We start from the raw sequence: 14846 nt of genomic DNA, 5'->3' as shown, positions 1-14846 counted from the left end.
CTTGCAAGTTTATATTTTTATGCACTTTCACATTATATTATGCATGTTTATCTTCGATCTACATGCTAGCATGTCGGGAAACATTTGAATTGTAGTCAAGAAGACCATTTCGACCCAAAAGGAGCTAAAGAGCTCTCGGGTTTACCTCCAAGTGAGGTGACCAAATGCTCTTCTATTCTTTTTCGGCAAGGAGCGATCTTCTTATCCCGATTCAAGTTGCTTCCCGAGTTTGTTATGTTTTTCAACATTCCATAAAGTTGGTATCGTTTTATCGATTCCTTAAATAACATGTTTGTGCGTGTTTGCATGTTTAAATGTGCTATTCAAATCATGGTGATACCAACTTTTGTAAAATATGTGTTGTTCATCATGTTTTACATTTGAGCATGCGATAAACGATTGAAAACGAGACGAGGAAACCTTGTGGAACCCGATTTGGGCCATGGGACCTCTCGGCTTTCTTCAGGGGGAAGAGGCCGAGGACCTCATGGACCTATTCGAGTTATACGGGGCTTCCTCTTCCCGAATTTAGTCCATTTCTTGGATTTTGTGTAATTGTAATTTCAATATCATCGCGAATCTCGCATTAAAACACCTTTTAAAATGTTATTTCTTAAGCAAAATGCATGGAATCGAAAGTTGACGACTCTTTCGGGGCCATTTGGGTCTTGAGAGTATTTTGATCATTTCGACTAAATTATCATCAACCTTTCTGGACCCGTCTTGGTCGTTGATTCACGAATCGTTTTCATTAAATTAAGCTTTTTGGGTATTCGGACTCCATCTAGTGGATCAATTCATGATTTGTCTGATTGTCTGTAACCCGCACCATTAATTCATTCGGCCATAATCCTTAAGCATTAATTCCAAGAATTGGTTAATTGGAACACTCACACGGTTAATTCACTCGACCTTAATAATCTTGCATGAATCGGCCATTAATCGGTAACTCGTGTCGACGAATTACAAAACGATATTAATACCCTTTTCAAAATCTACATAGTTTCAAATCCGAGATGCGCAATCCGATGTAAAACGGATGTCTAGGAAAGACTTGTGTGTTTTGATTTGAGTTTCACCTGATTTCAGGTAATTCAAGTCGGAATACAGAAGTTCTTTCTAGATCATTTTAAGTAGATTGGCCGAATCTTTGGCTTTTACGAGGTTCTTGCATAACCCTAAAAAAAATCTAGGGAATTGGTTGGCACCAATTACAGGCTGAGGTGGCTCGCATTGCGATGTCTCCCTTTTCTGAAAACAATTTTTCAAGTCAAGGGCAAAATCGTCATTTTACAATTTGACGACACCCCAGGGATTAGCTTGATAGAAATACTACAGTATTAGGATAAAAACGAGTTACCTGTTCAGGTGCAGGTTCATCTGCATAACCCTTTTTATCCAACTGATGAGTTTCTGTCATTCTAGCATAGTTTTGGGTTTTTAGTCAGGTAGTCTGAATCAAAACACTATTATCTGACTAATAGTACAGTCGACTTAACTAAACACTCGACAATGGCTAAGTGGAACTCTAGGTTCCAAATCTAGAGTCAAATTACAAGTTTGGCATATTTAGTGATATTGCAGTGTCACAATACATAATAACTTTAAAAGCAATCCACACATTTGAGACTTGATTGTAGGCATCATGTTTGTTAGGTTCTTAAAAACAAAGCCAAATGCCAAATGTCTTGCACGCATTTGTTTGTCTAAGGTAGGATTTACATGCCAAAATACCCCGGGCTAACAATTTGATAATTCACGTAAACTTGGCCAATGCAAACACTTTGTTTGTTCTGTATGCTGCTTGTTATTCTTCCGCACATGCTTGTCCATGCAGGTCGAGCCTGACCTATAGGATGCATCACAAATGGGGTTCAACGCCCTAACCATCGATCACAGGATTCAACGCCCCATTCACTAAGTGCGCAGGTTAATTCTATTTTTGGTATTTTTTTTCCAAACTCACGGTGAGCGGAGCGGAATAATAACCGGAAACGAACTGACTAGGATTCAACCATTTGTAATTTGTACTTTGTTTTATTATTTTGAGAGTACATTATAAGGACTTTAAGGTACATTCATTTATGTAAGAATCTTAGTCGGTGAGCGAACGATCTGAGAGTCGAACTAATCGAATTGGTCCAATGCTTGCCCAGATAAAAGTAATCCCAAGGTCTCGCAGTTTTGGTTCACGCAGGAATTCAACCATCATGGTTTGATGAACTGTAACACAAGATAGTGAACTGATTCCCCGACATATGAGTTTACTTCTTTCTCGGCTACTCAACCGACATCGTTTAGTTCACCGAATTTTCGGTGTCAAAACGTGTAAGCCAAGCATAGCTTAATTCATGTGGTAAATAATTAAAACATGCAAGCCTAGCAAGTTAGAGTACCAAAAGGGCGTGCGGGATATAGGCCCGCACGTAACGTGAACCCCCGAACTCGGACTTTTCAGTTCCGTACAAACCAATGCCTTAGCAAAACTAGGTGTATCACTACCCCTAGACCCGAGTAACTTATCGGCCCTCGATCTTCATGTCGTAAAATGGTAAGTGGCGACTCCTTGTCACGCGTGTTCATCACGCATCCCCGGGAATGTGGATACTCCCAAGCTGCGTGATCCAAAAGCGCGTATGCGGGCCTCGACGAGAATCAAATTCGGGTCCGTACAGATGGCGACTCCATTGGGGACATACTTAGTGGGTTCGAGCTGGATCTCGTTTACTTTGCTTGCATATTTATTTATCACTTTCTGCACATTTATTTTAAGTACATTTATTTTGTGCACATTTATTATGCATTTTGCATCGCATCATTCTAGCAGGTTTCTAGGCTCCACGTTTGAAATCCCACGGGCGCCAAAATAGGAAAATTAAGTTAGACAGAGGTTCTGAGTAAGGGAACGGATCAAGTAAGCTATACCACCGAACCGGCCCTCAAAGATCCTCCCTCAATTTCAAGGAATTCACACCCTTGAATCGGGAACCTCTATCCCTAGTTAGATGTTTTTCCAGGAGTACCTAAACCATGCATAAACAAGGACTGTCATGTTGGACCAATTTTACCTTCATGCCGTCAACCGACCCAAAGTCGAGTCTTAGAGTCGGCCCGTAGTTTTTCTTTTTAGGCGGGCCTTTTGCTGTTTTTTAGAATGAGTGATGTACAGTGTAAAGAACCTGTGTTATAGTTTATTTTTTCTGCACTTGCATGCATGTTTTCAAACAAACTATGACATTGCATAAGTTTGTCTATAAACATTAAACCAACGTCTTTTCCATTTAGATAAGAATGGATCACCCACCTCCCTGTCTCAGGCTTGATGCCCTGACTCCACCTGCTAGGGATATCACTTGCCTTTGGAGAGCATTTCGCCTAGTCGACCGTGCATTCATCCGCCTTATTATAGGAGACTTATCACTACTTGCCGAGTCTCCTATCGACTGGACTTTTCTCAGAAATGCTCTCGACTTCTCGGACCCCCAACGAGCAGTATTCAACTTTCAGGGGACAATGCTAACCCCTACAGTAGAGGAATATGCGGCACTCATCCAGAGACCCATGCCGACTCGCGACATCGTGGTGCCCAATCAGTTCACCACGATACAGAGCAGACTTGCCATCCTTTTAGGTCTCCGCGACCAAGAGGTTCATCTTGAGCTTCAGAACGGGTAGGAGCACAGTATTAGGATTACATGGCTCGTGAACTGGATATACATTTGTGCACTCCGCGCAGCAGAAGAATCCTACCAGCGTGACGCTTGTCATGGATTCCTACTACTCATCTTCGGGACTAACTTGTTTTTGCACGCGTCAAATCTCATAGACGGATCACTTGCCCAAGTCGTCATCCAAGAGGTAGGAGGCCATAGTTACACTGAAGCCCTCGTGGCTGAGATCATATGGTCTCTTAACTATGTACGAGAGACTCAACGTGGCGGAATGAGAGGATCCCTGCATCTCCTGCAGATTTGGCTTCTCGTGCACATCCGACCGTTTTGTTCATCTCATCCTTTTTCCTACATCACCGACGACCGCTCTCTCATCGCGCAACTACTCCATGTGTTTCGACCGTCCGAGCACAACTATTCCGACTGGAAGCAGCTTATGGAGCAGCTCACCCCATCACAGCTTCTATGGGCCACTCGCTGGAACCATGGTGGCCCCATGGCCATTGGATGTCCTACGGTCGTGGGACTTCCCCTTATCAGCCATTTGGGAAGCACACTCGTCTTTCCTAGCCGAGTCATCAGACAACTTGGCAGTTTACAAGACATTCCCACAGAGGCGGACCGCACTCCATATCGGTTCATGTAGGCTAACACATCATCTTTACTCCCATATAGGTTTTTGCGTGTTCGGGAGGTTCGACGATTGTGGGACACACACGTCACCCAGGAGCTTTACTTCCTAGAGCACCCTACCAACGAAGAACGAGCTTTTTCCGCTACTGCAGCATATGTGGCTTAGTTCTACCCACTGGGTTTAGCACCCATTTCTTAGCCTCGAGCAACATTGATTCCACGAGCACCACCAACAATCACTCCAGAGGCAGAAAGCTCCGCGCAGGAGTCCATGCACACGGAGTTGCAGTCCATCAGGGAGGAACGAGATCGACTTCGCTGAGAGCTCGTTGATACACGTGTAGAGCTCACAGATCAGAGAGAGCTACAGAGAGAGCTAGCTCAAGCACACGGGCGCATCACTAGCTAAGACAGGGAGATAGCGCATTTGAGCGCTACACTAGACCAAGCGCGGGCAAAAGCGCACAAGATCTCCCATCCTTAGGTTTAGTCTGTTAGTGTTTTTGCCCAATTAGGACCTACGCAGCATTCATTCTGCTACAGGGCGCAGTATAGTGTCAGTTTAATGTTTATGTTTCCTTTTTCCAACAGACAATCTTTGTAAATTATGGAACGAAAACTGATGCAAAGGCATTAGTGTTTTTAAAACTCATGCATTCATATACTTAGTCATCTATGTAATATTTTGAAATTAACCAACATGCAGCAATCGCACTGACATACTTGTGGACTCAAGTACTCACAACTAGCGTCACATCAATATCCCACTCGTGCACGCGTAAGAATGGCAGAAGAACAACAACCCGCTATTTTCGAGCAGGATACTCCGCCGATGCCAGCTCATTCTCAACCACCACTGACGCAAGTTATACTGCCTCCAACACCCGTAGGCATATTAACATCGTATTCAGGCTCCCCTTCAATGCAGCTCCCTCCTCCAACAGCACAGACATCATCCAACTTTGTTGATTCTATACACTTTCCAGCACTCGAGGGAATGGTGAATTAGTTGGCAGCCAACATGAACACCAACATGGCAGAACTCATGGCCATGCTCAAAGATCATAATCGGGCTTCCTCAAGCTATACTCTGCTTTCGGAGGACACCCCAACGGTTGACCCGAATCCAGTGGTCCCGCCGACCTTTGTTTCGGAAAGCGATGACGTATCTTTCTCTGCAATGACATACGTACCGGCAATCCATCCGGTCAGCGATCCTTTACCACCACCGCCTGCCCCTACAACGGTTCCTCTGCCACCAGCGGCTTTCCTGTTAACAGATTCGGCTATGCATACGCTGTCACCTTTAGCTATACCAGCTCAGCCTCCGGTTTACACCGTTCCGCTACCAACGGTTCTTACGGTGATAAATGCCCAGGCTCCTACTCCCACCATGGACCCTTTCGCATTCCAAGCTTCACAACCCCAAATAAGCTTCTCCTACCTAGCTCCACCGCCTCTAAATATTCATCGCTCTAAACCGAGCACGCCTACTCAGGCCGCCCCTACAGCTCCACTGACAAATTTTCTCCCGGAAGCAGAAACAAAGCAGGAAAGGGGAATGGAGAAAATGGAGGAAACCATCAGAGCCCTCCAAGACGGCACTTCCCGTCTTGATTATGGTGACTTTAACTAGAATCTATTCCCAGGCATGCGGTTGCCCCCGAAGATTAAGATTCTCGATTTTAAGAGATATGACCGGACCAAGGACCCACGACATCATCTCCGCAACTATTAAAGCAAGATGTTACAGTACTGGGATTACGAGGAGTTCATCATCCAGACGTTCTAAGACAGTCTCAAGGGATCGGCACTGGACTGGTTCATGACTTTGAAAGCGGCCGACATCTCTACTTGGGCCGATCTCTCCCATAAGTTCCTCGACCAGTACAAGTTTTGTGTGGAGACACCCCCTACTCTCCTGGAGTTAAGCATCATGGAGATGAAGGAAAATCAGGCTTTCGAAGCTTATGCATCAGAGTGACGGGGGAAAGCAGCGAAGCACATCCTTCCGATCAGTGAGATTCAGCAGGTTCAATTATTCCATTCCACACTGAAAGGTGTATACTACTCACACCTTTTGTCTCACGCCTCCTCATTTTTCGAGCTTATTGAAGCCGGGAAAAAGCTCAACATGGGCATTAAATTGGGGAGAATCGAGGGACCGGTCATGAAGAAGGAAGAAGAAGTATCGAAGAAGCACACTGTCGAATCATCCAGAAGGGCCAAAGACACAACCGTCAGTGCTGTTAATTTGGGACATCAAACCCCGCAAGAATTCTTGATGAGTTATAGGCCTGCACCGTCGGCCTCTCAGGCATATGCAAATCCTGTGCATTATACGCAGCCCTACTAGACACAGCAGGCCTATCATCCGACCCCGCTAATCGTCATTCAACCACCACCCCCACAACAACACGCTCCAGTCCAAAGCAGAGCCTTGGCTTCGAGACCTCCTCAGTTGGCGCAACGGACTCTAGCTCCGCAAGGTCACCAGGGCAGTGCCGCCCAGCCACACCAACGCAAGCAATTTACACCCTTGCCGGCTTCTCCTTCCTACATGTACCGGCAGCTTCTCGCAGGCAACAAGATCCGACCGGAGGCACCTCATCCTAACTTCGACCCAACGGTGCAGAATCAAAGCATCCACTGTGAAATTCATCAGGGTGCTCCAACTCACACCACTGACAATTGTTGGAGACTCCAAGAGAAGATTCATCAGATGATTGACGCAAAACAGATCTCCATCAATGAGGCGAAGCCATCGAACGTGCGGGCGAACACCCTCCCTGATCATGGGTCAAGCTCAGGCCCCACCATTAACAAGATCAGTATATCGGAAGAGAAGAGGATGTACAGAGAACCCCACTTCCATTCGTCATTGAATATGTCTCAGCGGAAATTGCAATTGCATCTGCCCCATTCATCATTGAGGTTCCTGCAAAGGAGCCGTATCAAGACAACTGGATTCCTTGGAATTACGGGAGTAGCGTCGCTAATACTGAGTAGGAGATGAGTGCGATGGCATGACGCATTCAGGTAGGGTCTATCAAGGTCCGAAGATTGCCGACAAAGAGAAACTTCCTGCCGCTGCATTTAAGGACGCTCCAAGAACTGCATCCATCCCGACGAAGAAAGTGACAGAAGATAAAGCTGAAGCCTTCATGAAGGTAATAAAAGCGAGCGAGTATAAAGTGGTGGAACAAATTGGCAAGTTATCGGCCCACATCTCGTTGCTAGCATTGCTTCTGAGTTCCGAACCACATCGGGACGTTGTTCTGAAAGTGCTCACCGTTGCACAAGCTCCGATCGAGACTGCACCAGAAAGGATCGAGGAAACCGTGAGCTCTATCTTCTCGAATCAGATTTTCTTTTCCGAAGATGAACTTCCCTCTGAGGGTTATGGACACACTTGCGCGCGTTGCACAAAGTTTGTAAGTGCAAAAGCCACATCGTCGGTCGAGTCATGACCGACAACGGCTCCACTCTCAATCTTTGCCCCGTTTCCACGCTGAAATGGATGAACGTGGATATGAGTCGCATCCGTGCAAGAAAAATGACAGTTCGAGCCTTTGATGGCTCAAGGAGGGAAGTAAATGGGGAAATTGACCTTCTTATTGATGTGGGACCTTGCTCATTCTCCATCACACACCAAATCCACGAAATCCCCAACGCTTTCAGTCTCTTGTTGGGAAGGTCTTAGATTCATGATGTTGGCGCTGTTCCTTTTTCAGTACAACAGAAGCTTAAGTTTTTTACTGAAGGCAAGCTCATCACCGTCAATGGTGAAGAGGATTACGCGATCTACAAGGAGACAGCCATTCCGTATGTTAGCATTGCAGAAGACCAGAACCTGCCCTTCCAAACCTTCGACACAATCTCCGCGATCCGAGACTACGGAGAAGTTGGTTCGTCACGGGCCGATCGCATAATAGGGAAGGTTTTGTTGAAGAATGATTACGTCCTTGGAACTGGTCTTGGGACACATGCATAGGGAATTCTCCATCCGGTCGAAGTGGAAGATTATTGGAATAGGAGGGGACTTGGCTTTCGCACCTCCTGTCATGAGATTGTGCAAGCACTTCGCAGCAGTCACCTCCACCGTCTCGCTGCACACTATGGAAAACTCTCCAAGGGCATTCCAGTCCCACAATTCTCACAGTTCTTCCCGAGACCGCCGCACGTTGTCGGAGGCACTTCTAATGACCCATCCTCCAAGTTAGAGGACTCCTCCTCGAATACGGTTGAAGCTCTCTTTGCACTGCCAGCCGTTTATGCCATCATAGAGGAGACATCTTCCGGAGTCCCTATTCGCCTCGCATAGGAGGACAAGGAGTTGACAAATTGGACCACAATCCCATGCTATTCGGCCGCAGTCGCCGATGTGTAAGATGGTCCTTGTATATATAATGCTATCCGCATGACGGAAGATGAATTTTTGTTATGGCTTGTTAATGAAATCCCTACATGTATTTTAGAATTTTTGTGTCTAAATTCTCTTTTTCACACTCGTTTCCAGCACTTTAATTTCTAAGACAATTTGCTTTTATTTCCAAGCTCCAATCGAATCCAATATACAGATGCAACGATTCGAAGTCATTTGAAACACGCCTCGAAAAGCCCCTACCCATATACTTCGGGGAAGGGCTTCACGAGGACGGTCACGAGCCCAAGATAGAAGAGAGTTTGCACCGTCTCGAAAACCACCAACTCACCTCCGTCGAGCCAACCGAAGAAATAAACATAGGCACCCTCAAAGAACCACGCACCCTTAGAATTGGAACGGGACTCGACCCTGCACAGAGAGCCCGGAAATAGTGAAAATGTATTGCGCACTCGTGTGGGTCATCCAAAAACTCCGGTAGTACACTCTCTACCATACCATCCACTTGTTGTCAAAGACGGATCCCTTGAAGTACCTGCTCGACAGTCTGTCCTCCATGAGGAACATAGCAAAATGGCGTTGTCAACTGACGGAATACGACATCGAGCACGTGTCGCGCACATCAGTAAAGGGCCAAGAAATAGCAGACCATTTGGCAGAGTTTCTGATTGAGGATGATACACCGATCAACTTTGACTTTCTAGACGAAGGGATCCTCCAAGTGAACGATGAGGAGGAGAGTCCTGGGTGGAAGATGTACTTTGACGACGCAGTCAATTCCACCGGGTCTGGTATTGGCGCAGTGCTGATATCCCTTGAAGGGCGTCATTTCCTTGTTGCAGCGAAGATTGATTTCCCCTGCACTAACAACGTAGCCGAATACGAAGCATGCATTCTCGGCTTGCAGGCGACAATTGATCTCAAAGTTAAAGAGCTGGAGGTATTTGGAGATTCCATGCTCACAATCTTTCAGACGCTCAAGCAGTGGAAGGCGAAGGATCCCAAGCTAGTGCCGTATCACGAGTACCTCGAGGAGTAAGTGGAGAACTTCGAGAAAGTCTCGTTCACATACACACCGTGCATGAAGAACCAATTTGCTGATGCACTTGCAATGCTCGCATCCATGGTGAGCATTACAAAGGAGAATCTCATCGAGCCCCTCGAGTTCGAGATTGGTCAGGGCCCTGCCCATTGCGACGTGATCGAAGCAGTTGATGGTAAGCCTTGGTATGCAGACATCAAGCATTTACTGCAAACTAGTCAATTCCTTGCATTCACTGATCGTCATGATCGGAGGACTCTTCGACGCATTGCAGCGAACTTCTTTCTCATTGGCGAGACTCTCTATCGCCGCTCATTCGATGCCACACTACTTCGGTGTGTCGACGAAAATAAGGCACAACGTCTCATGGAAGAAGTGCACGAAGGGAATTGCGGACCTCACATGAATGGGTGACGCTAGCAAAGAAGCTCATGCGACTCGGTTACTTCTAGTCCACTATGGAAACTGATTGCGTCAAGCATATCAGGCACTGTCACTTGTGCCAAGTTTACGCAAACCAGATCAAAGCCCCGCCCAACGAACTGCACCCAATGGCAGCTCCAAGGCCCTTTTCAATGTGGGGCATGGACGTAATAAGTCCCATCAACCCCAAAGCATCCAACAGGCACTTGTTCATACTGGTAGCTATCGATTACTTCATCAAAAGGATCGAAGCTATCACTCTTCGTTTACTGCAAAGGTTGTGGCACACTTCCTCAAACGCGACATCATTGCACGGCATGGGGTCCCTGCAACTCTCATCACAAACAATGCCAAGAACTTAAACAACAAACTCATCAACGAGCTCTGTGCACAGTTCAAGATCCAGCATCGCAATTCCTCTCCATATCGTCCCCAAATGAATGGTGCGGTATAGGCAGCGAACAAGAACATAAAGAAAATCATCGAAAAAATGACGGTGAGTTATAAGGATTGGCACGAGATGCTCCCGTTTGCGCTCTTGGCATATCGAACATCAATCCGCTCGTCTACCGGGGCAACCACGTACTCCTTGGTCAACAGTATGGAAGTAGTTCTTCCACTTGAAGTGGAGATTCCTTTTATGAGGATCCTTGCCGAGTCTAAGCTCAAGGAAGCAGAATGGGCAAAACAGCGCTACGAACAGCTCAATCTCATTGATGAGAAGCGGCTAACAGCACTCTGTCACGGCCAATGCTACTAGCAAAGGATGATCCAAGCATGTAACAAGAGTGTCCGTCCCCGCGAGTTCAGCTCTAGTGACCTCGTCTTGCGGAAAGTCTTGCACATCGCCCTAGATTCCAAGGGCAAATTTGCATACAAGTATGATGGTCCCTTCATCGTCAAGGAAGCCTTTGACGGATGAGCAATCAATCTTAATGATATGGACAGGAGCAAGAACGCTCTTCCAGTCAATGCTGATGCTCTCAAGAAATACTATCCTTGATAGTGTTTCTATCATTCGACAGCGGATGTTCTATCAATGTACATTGCTTTTTTGTCTTTCTTTGCATACACTATCCCTAGCACCTACAATTCTGTTAACTCATGTACTCCCTTCTTCTGTTCTTTCCCTTTCTCAAAACTTTCTTGAGAAAAAAAGAATGAATTTCCCGCTAGGTTAAAAACCTATTCGAGGCGACCTAGGCAAAAATTAGGGAATGAGGGGCACGATTTAAAATCCTGCAAAGGGGGACCGTGGCAAAAAGGAGAGCACAAAGCAAAATCCTTGCTAGACTGAAAATCCGAAAAGGGCAGTCTAGGCAAAATTCAAAGGAATCGAGAGGTGCGATCTGACCCAACACGGGCGGTCGTAGCTGTCAGCACCCCATTTTGGCTCACTGATTCAAATTACATTATCAGCAATGATCCAAGTTATGACTAGAGCAGAGTACAGAAAAACGGCTCAACAGAGCAAAAAATCACTATTCATCCTCAAGTCGGCAAAATTGAGCAAATGACCCATGGATGTGATAGAAGGACTCCAGGGGTCACCAAAAGGCAACAGAGCGACCAGAGAGCTCAACAATGTCCAAAATCGGCATTTTCAGTATATCACGCGGACGGTACTATTTTCCGATAGTTCGCTCGATCGTCGGAAGATAGCCAATATTGGACTCCAAAAATCCACTTCAATGCCAAACAAATGAAAAGTGTCCCCAAAGGCATTTTGCAAATCATCTGCTTTATACAAAACAACTTTCTGTATACATACAACTTTTCAGTGGAAGTCCAAAAATGCCGGTTTCCTGGAGAAAAGTTAATTCCAAATATCAGACCCGGCCATGCCCCACCAGGACACAGAGCATGAACAATGCTTCAGATTGTCTCTTAGAAGTCACACAGACACTTCAAATGACTTCCGAGCGGCAAAACAAGCATACCCCTCTTCAGAAGAGCATAGCCGGAGAATGGTCCGATGGAATTACGGCAAACGAAGTTCATACCGCATTGCCCTGAAATCTCTAGTAGACATTCACAATTGGGCAAAACAGACAGCAAAACCCTTTTCAGTTTCCCGAGTAACCTCCGAGGAGCGAAAATGGCCATTTTCAGTGGAAATGCATATCCGGATGTCATTTTTACGGAAACTGGACGCCGGGTGTCTATCCTACACCATGCTAGCCCTCTCAGGGCTCAACGTGGAATCGTCGGAATAAATCACACGACTCATCTAGACCTCCCGAGCAATGCTTTAGAGGTCTTAGATACACTTTTCAAGTCCTTGGAGGTCTGATCTCGGCAAACAGAGATTACAGTAATCTCCGGAGTGCCCAAGCAACTCAGAAATCATCCTGAGAAATCCAGTTTGGACTTCCTAGGACGTCTCCGGCCCCATGTTAGCATTACCGGCTTAAGGGATAATTGTTCACGTTGTCTGACAATTTATGTCAAAATGACCAACGTGAGATGCAGACACAAGATATGCCGTCAGAAGCAAACAACTTCGCTCTGGTCACCTGCAATGAGTAAAACCGGCTTCCGAGCCTCGTACGCTTCCGGGACATTTCTCCATGAAAATGCCAATCTTAGGCTCGTTAAAACCGTTTTCTCGCGCATATCGACAATTCGACGTTCAATTCGAACCACGAACTTCGAATGCGCCACCAATCGAGACCCGAGCTTTCTCCCGGTTTCTCCTCATGGGCCGTGGGACCCACGGGCTGCCCAAGGGCAGCCGCCCCTTGCCCCAAAATTTTCGGCCTCTTCATCCTCCTCTCTTGCACTCACCTAGCCCAAAATATCTTGGGAAGTTGAAGACAACACTCAAGCCATCAACTCCATCTCCATTAATGCTCTTAACTCTTCCTCATCAAGAACACTTGGTCCACATTCATCCTCATCTTCATTAGGGTGGCCGAAATTTGCTAAGGTTCCCACTAATGGTGCTTTGCTTTGCTTAATTGCCCATTAGTTTTGACGATAAATTGCCCAAAAGTGATTAACTTAATTACTTCTCCTCTTGCACATTTCTCACTAGCTTTCTCCCTCTAAAATCCTCTCAAACTCCATAGCTAAGAGCAGCCAAGAACCAGCAAGCTTCATCTCCCAAAAACAGAAAAGAAAACATCGAACAAAACCCGAAGTTCTTAAGTCGAAAGCCGGTGTTCATCATCCCGACTTAACTTCAAAATTTCTCAAACTCCATATCCCACTCATGTTGGACCCATGTAGTTCATTGGTGAAGTTGGTTTTTCCATTTGAAGTCTTTAAATTATTGTTTCAGGTCAAATAGTGCATTTCGGGCAAAATTGTCACTCTTGGGTGAATAGTGATAGTCCAGCGCCTGTCGCGGACCTGCCGCACGCCTGCCGCGCGCATCTCGCGTGCCCGTCACTGGTTTCCGCCCACCCGCGCGTCCGTGTGTCCACCAACCGTGCTCCGACGTCCCTTTGGCTTGCATGCATGCATGCCCATGCATGTCCACACTCCCTCGACGTCCATACGTTCGTGCTAACATCCCGAACGTTCATTCAAGTGTTCAACCAAGTCACCCGACTCTCAAACACTTCCCCAACTCTTTCCTCGTATCCCGAGGCTAGGTAAAATATTCTCGACCTAGAGGAGTTAGGGCTTTTCATATTTTTGCATGGCTATGGAGTATTATGGTGTTTTATCCATGTTTAACTTGCAAGATTTAATTTTTATGCAATTTTATGTATATTATGCATGTGTACTACCTCATAACTTGCTAGCATGTCTGAAAAAGGTTTGGATCGTCGTACGAAAGACTATCCCGACCCGGAAATGGCAAGATAACTCTCGGCCAAGTCTCTAAATGAGAGGACCGAGACTTAAATTGCTCTTTTCGGGTTAAGATCGGTCTCCTTAGCCGATCCAAGTTAGTTTCCGAGTTTATTTTGTTGTTCTCGCATGCATGAAGCCAGTGTTATTTTATTTATTCCTTAAATAGCATGTTTGTGAATGTTTGCATGTTTAAATGAGTTAATCAAATCATGATAATACCGGCTTTTGTTAAAAAAGTGTTATTCATCATGGTTGATGCTTGAGCATGCGAAAAATAATTAAACCGAGGCAAGAAAATCATTAGTGACTCGAATTGAGCCATGAGAACTTTTGGCCACCTTTGACAAGGTGAAGCCGAGGGTTTCTTGGCCTTTCTTGAATCAAGAATGATTTCCTTATCTCGAGTTTAATTCGTTTCTCGGATTGTGTGAATTTTAATTTCAACGTCTTTAAGATTCCCATGTTAAAGTATCATTTAAAAACCTTTTTTAAAACAAACATGCAAGGATTTGTGTATCGATGACTCATTCGGATCCATTTGGTTATAAGGATATTGTCGGTTATTCAACCGGATTATTCTTGATCATTATGGATTCGTTTTGGTCATCGAATCATAAATCGTTTTCATAATTAATGCATTCGGCAATAACCTTAAGCATTAATTCCACAAACGGGTCAATCGGGACGCTTACATGATTAAACCCACTTCACACTGATAAGGTTTACACGAATTGGCCATTAACTGATAACTCGCGTCGATGAGTTGTCAAATGACGTTGGTGCCTTTTTCAAACTTATCAATTTCAAAACCCGAAATGCGCAGTCCGATGTAGCATGGACATCTGAAAAGGGCTTCTGTGTCTCAACTTGAGTTTTTACCTGATTCCAG

At 45.6% G+C, this 14846-nt stretch overlaps 1 protein-coding gene across 1 annotated transcript; it reads left to right on the top strand.

The window, feature by feature from the left end:
- The first annotated feature begins 5337 nt into the window (after nt 1-5337).
- LOC116205097 (WAS/WASL-interacting protein family member 3-like) lies at nt 5338-5940 on the top strand. Its single transcript, XM_031537576.1, has one exon. It carries the CDS (start codon nt 5338-5340, stop codon nt 5938-5940), a length of 603 nt encoding a protein of 200 aa, XP_031393436.1.
- Nucleotides 5941-14846: the final 8906 nt, after the last annotated feature.

The sequence above is a fragment of the Punica granatum genome, chromosome 1 (genome assembly GCF_007655135.1).
Source record: "Punica granatum isolate Tunisia-2019 chromosome 1, ASM765513v2, whole genome shotgun sequence".
NCBI lineage: Eukaryota > Viridiplantae > Streptophyta > Magnoliopsida > Myrtales > Lythraceae > Punica > Punica granatum.
The sequence above is the reverse complement of the archived record's forward strand: the minus strand, read 5'-3'. Positions and strand labels throughout refer to the sequence as shown.

Excerpts from the sequence above, each read along its gene's own strand:
- LOC116205097 (XM_031537576.1), top strand. The coding sequence starts at position 5,338 with ATGGCAGAACTCATGGCCATGCTCAAAGATCATAATCGGGCTTCCTCA.